The sequence below is a fragment of the Mustelus asterias genome, chromosome 10, assembly GCF_964213995.1.
Source record: "Mustelus asterias chromosome 10, sMusAst1.hap1.1, whole genome shotgun sequence".
In the NCBI taxonomy this organism is placed as follows: Eukaryota; Metazoa; Chordata; class Chondrichthyes; order Carcharhiniformes; family Triakidae; genus Mustelus; species Mustelus asterias.
Window position 1 is genome coordinate 121,257,928 of NC_135810.1, and position 14,419 is coordinate 121,272,346.

Genomic DNA, 14,419 nt, shown 5'->3' on the forward strand with positions numbered 1-14,419 from the left:
GTGGATCAAGCAGACCGGGAGGATGGAATTGATTTGTGCCATGACTAACCTTTCGAAGCACTTCATAATGATGGATGTCAGAGCCACCGGACGATCGTCATTCAGGAACGCTGCTTGGTTTTTCTTCGGTACCGGGATGATGGTCATCTTCTTGAAGCAGATTAGGGACCTCAGATTGGTGTAAAGGGAGGTTGAAGGTGTCTGCGAATTATCCTGCCCGCTGATCCATGCAGGATCTGAGTGCTCATCCGGGTACCCCATCCAGGCCAGTCACTTTCCGTGGGTTGACCTTCAAGAAAACTGCTCTGACATCTGCAATGGTGACCTCAGATACAGGTTCATCTGAGGCTTCCAGGGTGGAAGGCATGCTGTCGCTGACCTCTTGCTCAAAACGCTTGTAGAATGCATTGCGTTCATCAGGGAGGGGTGCATTGGAGCCGGTGATTTTACATGCCTTCATCTTGTAGCCTGTTATGTCTTGCAAGACCTTGCCATAGTCAGCGTAGGTCCGTGCGGCTAGCCTGGGACTCTAGCTTGGTCCAGTACTGTCTTTTGGCATCTTTGATGGATCTCCTTGGACCGTATCTGGCTTTCTTGCATAGATTAGGGTTGCCTGACTTGAAAGCCTCGGACCTAGTCCAGGTTAATTTGAAGAAACATAACCATAAATCACCAATGGGAAACAAGGAACATAAAATGAGTACTTAATCAGGCAAATTCCAGCATGGGGAAAACAAAAGAGCACCAGAGCCAAATGGATGAAGAGGGATATTAGATCAAATTTGAGGCTGAAACCATCCAGCACAAATAAGGTTTATAAAGTTTATTTATTAGTGACATAAATAGGCTTATATTAACAGTGCAATGAAGTTACTGTGAAAATCCCCTAGGCGTCACACTCTGGCGCCTGTTCGGCTACACTGAGGGAATTGCACCTAACCAGCACGTCTTTCGGACTGTGGGAGGAAACCGGAGCACCCGGAGGAAACCCACGCAGACATAGGGAGGACGTACATTATCCGCACAGACAGTGATGCAAGCCGGGAATCGTACCTGGGTCCCTGACGCTATGAGACAGTAGTGAAGAAAGAAAGAAACCCTACAGTGCAGAAAGAGGCCATTCGGCCCATCGGGTCTGCACCGACCACAATCCCACCCAGGCCCTACCCCCATATATTTTACCCGCTAATCCCTCTAACCTACACATCTCAGGACACTAAGGGGCAATTTTAGCATGGCCAATCAACCTAACCTGCACATCTTTGGACTGTGGGAGGAAACCGGAGCACCCGGAGGAAACCCACGCAGACACGAGGAGAATGTGCAAACTCCACACAGACAGTGACCCGAGTCAGGAATCGAACCCAGGTCCCTGGAGCTGTGAAGCAGCAGTGCTAACCACTGTGCTACTCTGCCACCTTGGCTGGAGAATATCTAAGTTAACAGGCACTGCAACAATTTTCACAACAGATTCAGCGCAATTTGAAAATCTAAACTTTTAGAATCTACCACATTAATAGCAAACTTTAGCAATCACCCAGGACTGCAGCACTGTTATGTTTTACAAAATGCCTCTGCTATCCTAACATTCACATCTGTCCTGCAAAAATTCATATCCAACATATAATGTACCTTTTTGCGAGAAATTAAATAATCCTCCATTCAGCTCAAGTGATTTTTGGCCAAGAGAAGTGTAAACCAGAATTAAACCAAATCTTTGTAAAGAGACATTGTCCTGAACATTTGCCCCCCAAAAAGCATCACCACAACTATAGTTTAGATTCTGGAGACCAACAAGCTGGTTGGTCTATTTTGTATGGTTTCTTATATCGTACCATAATGATAAGCATGATTCCCCCAATTCTGAAGAGCTCTGTTTCATTATATGGAATCTACAGCACAGAAAAAGGCGATTTGGCACAATTGGTCATAGTAGTGTTCACGTTCCACACAAGTCTCTTTCAACGTTTATACAACTACTTCAGACAGAGGACGATGTGCTTCCAGTAGTAGCTGCTTAAAGAGTTGGATAGATGGATCACATGGAGATTTATGCACTCCCTCAAGGTGAAGAAATGCTGAGTGTTCACTGCCTTCTCGGATGAGGCACTCTTCATTTTGGTCAGTCACAAGCCAAGGACTTTCATGAGTCAACAGGGATGTTTGACCTCTTCAAGAAAGCTTTTGAGGACATTCCTGAAGTTTCCACCATCCTCCTGGAAGTTTCCTGTCAGTATGAGTTCAACATTATGGCCATATGCTTCTATTCCTTTCACCCTCACTGCGTGAAGCAGTTTCTCCTGAAATCCCTATTGCTGATCAGCTTACATTCTTTCTAGTTCACATCTCCCCAAGTGATATCTGGGGTGAAATGCTTCAAAAGACAGTCCCATATTAATAAGGAGGAGGAACTCGTGACCAACCGTCCAAGATGGTGATAACTTGTTCATCAAGCTACATCGCGCTCTGATTCCATGCACCTTAACAGCAGCAGTGAAAGAAAGAGAAGGAAGGAAATCCTATACACCAGTCACCACAACCTTGTGTCCAAGTGATCTGTGGATCAAGAACTGGCACGTTCAGCTACACGAGGGCTGATGACAGAAATTCTTGACATCAAGTAGATATCAGGTAGATATCAGTAGATAAATGACAGTAATTGGTACTGTGTCAATTGAATAACATGGCTACTATATTGCTCAGGTTTTCCAAGAGGTCAGAACTCCTTTGGCATTTAGCAGTCCCAAGAGTAAATTTGCCAGTTAAATTGCAATATTTTCCTTGCAACCATCATAGAAGTGAGCTACCTGCCCCAATTTCCTCCTCCATTATCAGAGCCCTTTACCTCATTTTGGCTGGCAACAGTACCCGTGGTATTAAATCTGATTAGAATAACTACCAAAATCTAATGAAGTGTAACTCTGTCTCAAACCAGTCCCCACTGCATACAGAGGCTGTGTCATGTCAACATAATTTGACTACTGTACACACCGAATGTTGTAGTCAATTGTTTTTCCAAGAAGGCGTTCTTTACTAATCTGGGACTCAACAACAACAAAGGCTCATATTGTTATGAATCCTAGTGAAGCCAAAATCTGGTCATCTATCCATCATAATATTCTGAACACTACACCATCTCATGTAATAGAGATTATGATGCAAAGTCTCAGCTAGGCCATAATGCTGGATTAGGTATTAAAGGCAAGTGATGCAAGGTCAAAACACAAATCATTCTGAAAAATAACATGCATCCGCGATATTAAAAGCAAAATTATTTCAAGGACAGCTTTAGCTGGACTATATCTCGAGACCAGACACCTATGGTGCAGTTCAAATCATTGCAGGTGACTATTTATGGTGATAACACAGATGTTTCCACTGTTTAGTAGAGATTAGAACAGATACAGTATCGCTTGTTTTCACAGGAACAATTGAAAGAGCAGACTTGCACTTTCTGGCTGCCTCACTTTACTTTTAGAAGTGTAAACATTTGTCTGAAGTCCCCATCACTTGACACACTATTAGCAGGGGGCTATGGAGACTTTGGGAAGCTTCAATTGGACGATGCATGTCATGCCCGTTCTCTTATAATGGCTTAGTTCCAATTGTTTCAACAGCCCTATTTATATTACAAAGAAAGATGCTGATTATGTTTACCTTGAACAAAAACAGCTCCCGTGTATCGTACTAAATTGGACCGATCAAAAAAAGCCAATGCATTTAATATGGTTCAAGCAGCATCTTTGTAATTGACACCCAAAGCAACGGCAATTAACTAGCATCATTTGCCATACATGTCCAGCCACTCAAGATAAGTGAGTGGTGGTAGCTGTGCTAAAAACTAATTGCAGTACAAATAGTTCACGTCATAATACCAAAACGAGATAGAGTCCCTCTGAGCTTTCATTCTCTGCTTCCTCCCCACTTATCTGTTTGATCTTCTCCAACAGTTTACAGAACATCAAGTTGCAGCCTGCGTCAAATCTTAGGATGCTATCCTTATCACAAACATTCTGGTGGTCAGGAAACCACCACTCCAGACACCATCTTTCAGATCTGGCTATGGTTTTCCTTGCGCATTCCAGCTATTTTCATTCCCATGAGCCAAAGTTCACTTAAAACTAAATGTTGATTCCACATTTCCACCGTGGGGCGGCATGGTGGCAGTGGTTAGCACTGCTGCCTCACAGCGCCAGGGGCCCGGGTTTGATTCCCGGCTCGGGTCATTGTCTGTGTGGAGTTTGCACGTTCTCCACGTGTCTGTTTGGGTTTCCTCCGAGTGCTCCGGTTTCTTTCCACAGTCCAAAGATGTGCCGGTTAGATGAATTGGCCACACTAAATTCTCCCTCAGTGTACCCAAACAGGCGCCGGTGAGTGGTGACTAGGGGATTTTCACAGTAACTTAATTGCATTGTGAATGTAAGCCTACTTGTGACTAATCAATAAACTGTATTTTGTGAGCTTGAATATTTATTTTGCACTCCTAAGATGAAAAAGTCTTGAGGCAATTCCCTCCACTGACCCTGCAATGCCTCTCATTATTGGAACATTCCTCTATTTTAACAAGAAAATCTGCAGCAAATAAAATCTGTTCAACACATCAAGCCTGTGCAGTTGATTCCTGGAAGGGATTTCTCTCCCATATTATCTTCCGGTGCCCTACTTTGGGTAACAGCTATCAGCCTTCCCCAATCTTTTTTGAAGCAAAAGAAAATTCAAATCGTGTCATTAAATCCTTATAACCGGAATCCTTAAATTAATCCATCAGAAGGCCTCCAGATCCCAAATCAACTGCCTTCACGATCAGGAGCTTGTCTCACATTTCATGGAAGAGACTACATTTTCTCATTTCCAACCACGGTCAAAGCTTGTAAAGGTTTTGCTTGGTTTTCTGTTCAGATCCCAAGCTTGTTTACTTCTTCCTCAGCTGAAGCTTTATTTGAAGCTAATAGCCTACACCTGCTTCTATTTTCTATGTTTCTGAGTCTCTCCTCGGCATATTTTTAGGGACAAGTTCAGAAACCCCAAGGTTTTGAGTAGCCTCGACCCCAACTGTTTTTGATTTTGGCTTTAGTGTGAGCATAAGGTGCTTCACTCCAGGTGTGATTCGATTGACCCACTAGGAAGTTTTTTTAAAAAACAAACTTTATTCAACAATACAAATGAACTATAACAAAAAGAATCAGCATAACTTTTACCAATTGAAATACTTAAACATGACAAGGTATAATTCTTAACTGCTAACTATCTCTATTAGTTCAATTTGTCATATTTTTTTATTTGATTTATTATTGTCACATGTATTGGTATATAGTGAAAAGTATTGTTTCTTGCACGCTACAGACAAAACATACCGTTCATAGAGAAGGAAACGAGAGACTGCAGAATATAGTGTTAGTCATAGGTAGGGTGTAGAGAAAGATCAACTTAATGCGAGGTAGGTCCATTCAAAAGTCGGTGACAGCAGGGAAGAAGCTGTTCTTGAGTCGGTTGGTATGTGACCTCAGACCTTTGTATCTTTTTCCCAACAGAAGGTGGAAGGGAGAATGTCCGGGGTGCATGGGGTCCTTAATTATGCTGGCTGCTTTGCCGAGGCAGCAGGAAGTGGAGACAGAGTCAATGGATGGGAGGCTGGTTTGCGTGATGGATTGGACTACATTCACGATCTTTTGTAGTTTCTTGCGGTCTTGGGCAGAGCAGGAGGCAGACCAAGCTGTGATACAACCAGAAAGAATGCTTTCTATGGTGCATGTGTAAAAGTTGGTGAGAGCTGGAGTTGACATGTCAAATTTCCTTAGTCTTCTGAGAAAGTAGAGGCATTGGTGGGCTTTCTTAACTATAGCATCGGCATGGGGGGACTAGGACAGCTTGTTGGTGATCTGGACACCTAAAAACTTGAAGCTCTCGACCGTATTCTCCTAATATTCCCCATAGATGTAAACTGATAGTAGATGTAAAATCATAGACTAGTATTCCCCATAGATGTAAACACTCCTTCACAATCAGTTAACAAAACACACAGGCTTACGCGAGTTACCAAACCTCAAGCCTTTTAACACCTCTGGACACCTGTCTTGATCTCAGGTGGCAGCCTCCAGAGAAAAACCCATCTTCACACAGCAGAACTCCAGAGACAGAGACAGAGGGAGGGAGAAAACACCTCTTGCCTATGCAGACTTCTGAAGAGAGATAGCCATTTTCTAGCAGGTCCCAGCCTTCAATTTCAAGAGATCAAAAGAGCTGCTGCTCAGATCAAATTCAAGCAGCAACTACCTGCTAGTCTCTCTGCCCATTCACAAGAATCTTCTTGTCAATCAACCTAATTAAACCCTACTCTGAAACTTCAGGGAACAACCCACAATATAACAGAGCTGCATTAAAGTTTATTTATTAGCATCGCAAGTAGGCTTACATTAACACTTCAATGAAGTGACTGTGAAAATGCCCCAGTTGCCACACTCTGGCGCCTGTTCGGGTACACGGAGGGAGAATTTAGCACGGCCAATGCACCTAACCAGCACGACTTTCGGACTGTGGGAAGAAACCGGAGCACCCGGAGGAAACCCATACAGACATGGGGAGAACACGCAGACTCCGCACAGACAGTGAGCCAAGCCAGGAATCGGACCCAGGTCACTGGCACTGTGAGGCAGCAGTGCTCACCACTGTGCCACCCTAAACCCAGTTTAAAACAAACACCCCAATAACTAGGAACAATTATTGTTCTGCATGCTCAGCATGTGGGCTGCCTGTTGCAGACAAACCGACATAATTTAAATCTTAACATCTCCTTCAGAAGAAACATGACATAAAGGCACAGTATTGTTCTCCAGAAGATAGAAGTTGAATGCCTTCAACCTTTCTTAGGTGACAAACATGGATCCTCCTAATCTCTATATAATGCATCCTGCATGTCCTGCATTATCACAGCACAGAAATCAAGGCCCATTACGTATCCTTGTCTCTAAATCACTGCCACTCATGATTTGCAATCAGGGCAGTACTTAGCTGCTTGCTCTTTACTTTGTCGTATAATCCACATGCTTTTATAACCAAAGTTTGGTACAATACATGGTCTACTTCAAATTACCAGCTTTTCTCATTGGATTCACAACCTTGATAGCGTCAGACAGGATGGACACAGCATATCACCACATTCATTAACACCAACATTCGTTGCTAACATCCAGCAAACCACCAGAGGCAAGGCTGCACAGCTGAAATAGATAATTGAAGGCCAACAGGGGCAGAACATCGAATCCTTACAGTGCAGAAAGAGGCCATTCGGCCCATCAGGTCTGCACCGACAAGAATTCTACCCAGGCCCTATCCCCGTAACCCCACACATTTACCCCGCTAATCCCTCGAACCTACGCATCCCGTGACACTAAGGGGCAATTTAGCATGGCACATCTTTGGACTGCGGGAGGAAACCAGAGCACCCAGAAGAAACCCATGCAGGCATGGGGAGAACATGCAAACTCCACACAAAGTTGAATGTAAATGCCCAGACATTTGCTGTAGGACCAACACTCACTTTGTTCACTCTTTTCTTAAATATCTATTTAAACTCTTACTATCGATCTTTATACTTCTAGCTATTTCTCTCTTGTACTCCTAAGTTTTCCATCCTTATTCTTTGTCATTGCTTACTGTTCTTTATATTCTGTCCAATTTTCTGACCTACCATCTGTCCCTGTGCAATTTCTTTCGTTTGATGCTGTTTTTAGTTAACCACAGATGGTGAGTTCAATATGGTCCTCTTGGATTTTCCCTCACATTGTAATGTATCTATTGTGTTTTCTGAAATATCCCTTTAAATGTCTGCCACTTCATCTCTCATTGACCTATCACAATCTCATTTCCCAGTTCTCTTTAGCCATTATATTGCAGCGACAATACTGAACTGCTAAGACCATAGTCAATCCAAAGTGTACATCTGACAAAGTAACACCCGATCATATAATTATATTCAATAAACATGAGACCAATGAGTCAGCAGACAGATAGATACAAATATTTCCAACAATGCACATCATACAGCAACACAAGAAATAAAGAACAGAAAATGCTAGAAATACTTTCATCAGGTAACGTGGGGTGATTGGATCTGGTGAAATGTCTTTGGTCTGAAATATTAACGCTGCATCCCTCCCAGAGATGCTGCCTGGATTTCCAGCATCCACAATATTTGGCTTCTGTAGCAGCAACATGTACAACATCCCCTATCACAGCCTCTTTAGAAACTAGCGAAAAAGTATTGTAAACAGTATGGAAAAAAGGCAACAATAAACACAAACCTTTAGGGCTCAGATGGCACTGTAAACCAAAACTGCAGTGAATGAGTCCAAGTTTGCAAAGTAGGGCACCTATCAGTTCTATGCAACGCTTGTCTCTCTAAATAGATACAACGGTCAGTGTCGTATGTAATTGGCATGATACCATCCACACCACAATCAATGGTGACAGTTGACAGTTACTGCTAGTTTATCAAATGAACAGTTGATCAGGAATATGCAGAAATTACTCTCCCTATCAACAAAGAACTCAGTTTAAATCCTTGCATATTGTGGAGCTTGGCAGGCATGCAAGCTATCGGTTAACATCCAAATGCAAAAGTACAAGAAGCAGTCATCTTCATCACTAGCGGGCGGCACGGTAGCACAGTGGTTAGCACTGCTGCTTCACAGCTCCAGAGACCTGGGTTCGAATCCCGGCTCGGGTCACTGTCTGTGTGGAGTTTGCACATTCTCCTCGTGTCTGCGTGGGTTTCCTCCGGGTGCTCCAGTTTCCTCCCACAGTCCAAAGATGTGCGGGTTAGGTTGATTGGCCATGATAAAAATTGCCCCTTAGTGTCCTGGGATGCGTAGATTAGAGGGATTAGCGGGTAAAATATGGGGGTAGGGCCTGGGTGGGATTGTGGTCGGTGCAGACTCGATGGGCTGAATGGCCTCTTTCTGTACTGTAGGGTTTCTATGACTATTAGCATAATACAATAAGGCTGTACTTCTGCTATCCAACAAGTACAATTTAACTATTCCAGAACATGTGCCCCAGTCTCAAGGTGTGCCCTGCATTCTGAGGAAAATAACATGAGAAAAGCCAATATGAACTAAATAGCACATTTCTAAACCATGTGCAAGAACAGAGAACAGTGTGCGTAGAGAAATCTTGATCGAGGTGGGAGGACAAATTGAGAAACTTAAGCATATAGGATCATTGTCTTTTCTTAAATACAATAGAGCACTAAAACTAGGAAGTTCTGCTAATCCTCTATCAAAAACAGATTATGCCTCATCTGGAGTATTGTGCTCCATTCTGAACAGCACACTTTAAGAAGGATGTCCAGCTATATATAACCAATTGTCTGTCTGCAATGGTCCTTTGTGGACTACACCCAATTACCTACAGGTCCGAAGGAGAGAATGCAGAGGAGATTGACGAGAATAGAATTGACAAGAATGAGAGTTCAGTTAATTGAAGGGAATTAAGAATCTAGGATTGTTCTCCTTATAGCAGAGAAGTTTTTCAGAGATTTGACAGAAGCGTTCTAAGGCATGAATGAACTTGATGAGTAAATAAGGAGCAACTGTTTGCAGTGGTAGAGGATCAGAAGCCAGAAGAACACAGATTAAAGATGATTGGCAAAAGAAGCTGCAATACAAGGAAACTTTTTTAAAAACAAAACAAGTTACGATTTGAAATGCTATGAAAGGACAGTGTGAGTAAATCCAACATCAGAAAAGAAAATTGGATAAAGACTTAAAGCAAGACAAACAAAAGTACAGGGCGATGGAAAAAAAGCAAGGGCTAGAGGGCAACTTGGCTACCTCCACAAAAGAGCCAACAGGCAATAGGCAGAATAACCTCCTCCTTTATAGGAACAGGCATCCCCCAAGTGCATCCCACTCCAACGAGTATTCAGTTCTGAGTGCAGATGGTTCAACTGTACAAGGAAGTCTTGAAGTGAAGATGATTCGATAGGGGAACAAATAGATGCTTCTGTGGCCATTGATGCAAATCCCGGAAGGTGCAGGGCTGCATTGGTGCCAGGGTCAAGGGTGTAAAGTAAAAGTTGAACGTTTATTTATTAGTGTCACAAGTAGGCTTACATTAATACCGCAATGAAGTTACTGTGAAAACCTCCTAGTCGCCACACTCTGGCGCCTGTTCGGGTACACTGAGGGAGAATTTAGCATGGCCAATCCATCTAACCTGCACCTGGACTGTGGGAGGAAACCAGAGCACCCAGAGAAAACCCACACAGACGTGGGGAGAACATGCAAACTCCACACAGGCAGTGACCCGAGCCAGAAATTGAACCCAGGTCCCTGGCACTGTGAGGCAGCAGTGCTAACCACTGTGCTACCATACTGCCTGAGCAGCTGCAGAGCACCAAGTGCAGGAGGCTGAACAGCCAGCAGTCATTGTCCACATCGATACTGATGACATAGCCAGAAAGTGGGATCTGGTTCTGCATTTCGAATTCAGAGAACTAGATAGAAAATTAGCAGGCTTGATCTCAAAAATAGTAACTTCGGGATTACTCAGTGAGAACAGAAGTAGGAGAATAAGACAGATAAATACACAGGCGGAAAGATGGTGCAGGAGGGCTGGCTTTAGATTCTTGAGACATTAGGTCACGTTTTGGGGGAGGTAGGATTTGTACAAGCTAGACAGTTTGCACCTGAACAGAGTAGGAACAGTGTTCCTTGTGGGATGTTGCGCTGGTGCTGTTGTGAAAGGGTCAAGCTAACCCAACAGGGGTATGGGAATCAGGAGATAATATGAGAGAGGAATACCAAAGGGCATGGAATACTTGGAGAAACCGATAGCATTAGATTGCCAAGTGGAAGTACGATGCTGTGGTTATAACAGATACCTGGTTTAAAGAGTAGAATTGGGTGTTAAATACCTCTGGATACAAGGTATTCAGGAAGAAGTGGGGGGGGGGGGGGGGCAGTGGGTGGTGGTATTGATGAAGAAAAGAATTGCAGTATGGCAGATAGAGGCTTTCCCAGAGAGATTAAGGGCAAAATCTATTTGACTACAGTTCAGGAACAATCAAGGTAAAAAGGTGCAATTATATTGCTTGGTGTCATCTATAGGGTACCAACCAGTCCGAAGGGTTTAGAGAAATGAATCTGCAAAGAGCCTGCAGAGAAGTGCAAAAATTATAGAGGGGCGTTTAATTATCCAAACATAGACTGGGTTAGTAGCGTAAAGGGCAAGAGTTCCTGGAGTATGTTCAGGAAAGTTTTCTGCAGCAATATATTTCCAGTACAGTGAGAAAGAGGGCACTGCTGGATTTCGGCTTAGGTCACTGTCTGTGTGGAGTTTGCAGATTCTCCCCGAGTCTGCGTGGGGGTTTCCTCCAGGTGCTCTGGTTTCCTCCCACAGTCCAAAGATGTGTGTGTTAGGTTGGTTGGCCATGCTAAATTGACCCTTAGTGTCTAACTAGGGTTAAGTGCATGGGGTTATGGGGATAGGGTGTGGGTGGGATTGTGGTCGGTGCAGGCTTGATGGGCCAAATGGCCTCCTTCTGCACTGTAGGATTCTATCTGGTTCTTTGCAGAGGCATGGGACAAGGAGATGAAGTGTCAGGAGGAGAACATTTAGGGTACAATGGTCATTGCATCATACGTGGAAAAGGACAGAGGGCAATTCAGAGTATGAATAATTAACTTGGGGAAAGCCAACTTCACTGGGGTAATAGAAGAGATGATTCTGACAAGTTCAAGGCATATTCCCTCAAAAGGGGGATATAGAGCAAACAAATCCAGAGGTCCCTGAGTGATAAAGGAGATGGAAACTAAGATAAAGGAAAGGTGTGCTAATGACAGGTGTCAGGTAGAACACACAAGCCAAAATTAAGCTAACGACATAAGCTTCAGCGACAAGGTGATGAAGCAAATAAGTAAATCAAACAGTATGAAAATTGATTGGCCACCAGTACAAGAGAGAATCCTAAACTCTGCTGTAGGACATACAAGTAGTAAAAAGATGACAGGAGTAGTAGGGCCTATTGGAGTCCAAAATAAGGATTTACAGATGAAGGTGCAGTGTATGGCCAAGGTACTAAATTAATATTTTGCATCTATCTTTACAAAACAGCATGGGGTTTTTCACTTCACTCTCATCCACCATTCCCCACACTCCCTCACCCACACACCCATCCCCACCTTCACCCCTCATCCCCTCCCACCCCCAAAGTAGACTCACCCTCCCCATTCTCCCCACACCTTCCCCTGCAGCCCAGCACAGACTGCCCCCTTCACTCTCCCGGCCCGCAGTCCAGGCCCCCTCTCCCCGGCACAGGCTGCCTGTGTGACTCCCCCGGGCCAGCCGGCTCCATCGCTCTCCCCCCCTGCAGCCGGGCGCCGGCTCCTTACCTGTTGGGAGGTTAACTCGACGTGAACCGCCCGGGATGAACTGACATTCCTGGCGTTCATCGCCGTGCGCCGCTTCACAGGGGCGCCGATGCGAGCGACTTTCCCTGCAGGGGAGGAGGGCACAGGCCAGCTGGGCTACGATCCGGGATGGCGACTGCCTCTGCTCCGCGCTTTCCCCTCAATCTCGTCCCGGACACAACAACAACAGCACCACCACCGCCTCCCCCTTCCAGACTCGGCGCGCCTGCGCACACCCGGCATTCACCCCTTCCAGGCTCGGCACGCCTGCGCACATCCGGCACTCACCCCTTCCAACCAGAATACGCCTGCGCACACCGGGCATTCACCCATTCCAGCCAGAATGCGCCTGCGCGCCACCGGCATTCATCCCCTGAAAGCTCGAGTGCGCCTGTGCGCCACCGGCATTCACCCCCTGAAAGCTAAGAGAGCGCCTGCGCGCCACCAGCATTCACCCCCCCCACACCAAGCCATCGTGCGCTTGCGCACAGCCGGCCTTTTTCCCCCTTTCCGGCCACAGCGCCTGTGCCCAGCCGATCCGCTCATTCCCATTGGTCAGGCCGCTCGGGGACGCACGTGGGGGCGGCGCCAATGAAACAAGTGCTCGCCGCTGATTGGTCGGCAGGGTCGGCAGCTGTCAATCATTTGACGGCGGCACGCGCCCCGACAGTTGGTGAGAGGGTCAGGTGACAGCGAGCGCGAGCAACACCGCGCCTGCGCATGGCTGTCAGAGCGAGAAGGGGGGCGGGCCCGAGAGGGCAAAGGTCAGAGGAGCTCAGGCTGACGGAGAGAGCACAGTGAGAGACTCACACACTGGGAGACGCAGTGAGAGACTCACACTGGAGAACACAGTGAGAGACTCACACTGGGAGACGCAGTGAGAGACACACACACTGGGGAACACAGTGAGAGACTCAAACACTGGGAGACACAGTGAGAGACTCACACTGGAGAACACAGTGAGAGACTCACACACTGGGAAACACAGTGAGAGACTCAAACACTGGGAGAACACAGTGAGAGACTCACACTGGAGAACACAGTGAGAGACTCAAACACTGGAGAACACAGTGAGAGACTCAAACACTGGGAGACACAGTGAGAGACTCACACTGGGGAACACAGTGAGAGACTCAAACACTGGAGAACACAGTGAGAAACTCAAACACTGGGAGACACAGTGAGAGACTCACACTGGAGAACACAGTGAGAGACTCACACACTGGGAAACACAGTGAGAGACTCAAACACTGGGAGACGCAGTGAGAGACACACACACTGGGGAACACAGTGAGAGACTCAAACACTGGAGAACACAGTGAGAGACTCAAACACTGGGAGAACACAGTGAGAGACTCACACTGGGGAACACAGTGAGAGACTCACACTGGAGAACACAGTGAGAGACTCACACACTGGGAAACACAGTGAGAGACTCAAACACTGGGAGACGCAGTGAAAGACACACACACTGGGGAACACAGTGAGAGACTCAAACACTGGAGAACACAGTGAGAGACTCACACTGGGAGACGCAGTGAAAGACTCACACACTGAGGAACACAGTGAGAAACTCACACACTGGGGAACACAGTGAGAGACACACACTGGGGAACACAATAAGAGACACACACTGGGGAATACAGTGAGAGACACAGACTGGAGAACACAGTGAGAGACACACACTGGAGAACACAGTGAGAGACACACACTGGGAAACACGGTGAGAGACGCACACTGGGAGACATAGTGAGAGACTCACACACTGGGAAACACAGTGAGAGACTCACACACTGGAGAACACAGTGAGAGACTCACACTGGGGAACACAATGAGAGACTCACACACTGGGGAACACAGTGAGAGACACACACTGGAGAACACAGTGAGAGACACACACTGGAGAACACAGTGAGAGACTCACACACTGGGGAAACACTGTGAGAGACTCACACACTGGAGAAACACTGTGAGAGACTCACACACTGGAGAAACACTGTGAGAGACTC

At 45.7% G+C, this 14,419-nt stretch overlaps 1 protein-coding gene across 2 annotated transcripts in view; it reads right to left on the reverse strand.

Moving 5' to 3' along the window:
• uvrag (UV radiation resistance associated gene) overlaps positions 1 to 12,634 on the reverse strand; it is a 331,221-nt gene extending 318,587 nt beyond the window's left edge. For both annotated transcript variants that reach the window (XM_078222567.1, XM_078222566.1), the window contains exon 1: positions 12,393 to 12,634. In XM_078222567.1, the coding sequence (XP_078078693.1) occupies positions 12,393 to 12,452 (60 nt within the window). In that variant the 5' untranslated portion in view covers positions 12,453 to 12,634. The remainder of the gene's footprint in view (positions 1 to 12,392) is intronic.
• Between the last annotated feature and the right edge of the window lie 1,785 nt (positions 12,635 to 14,419).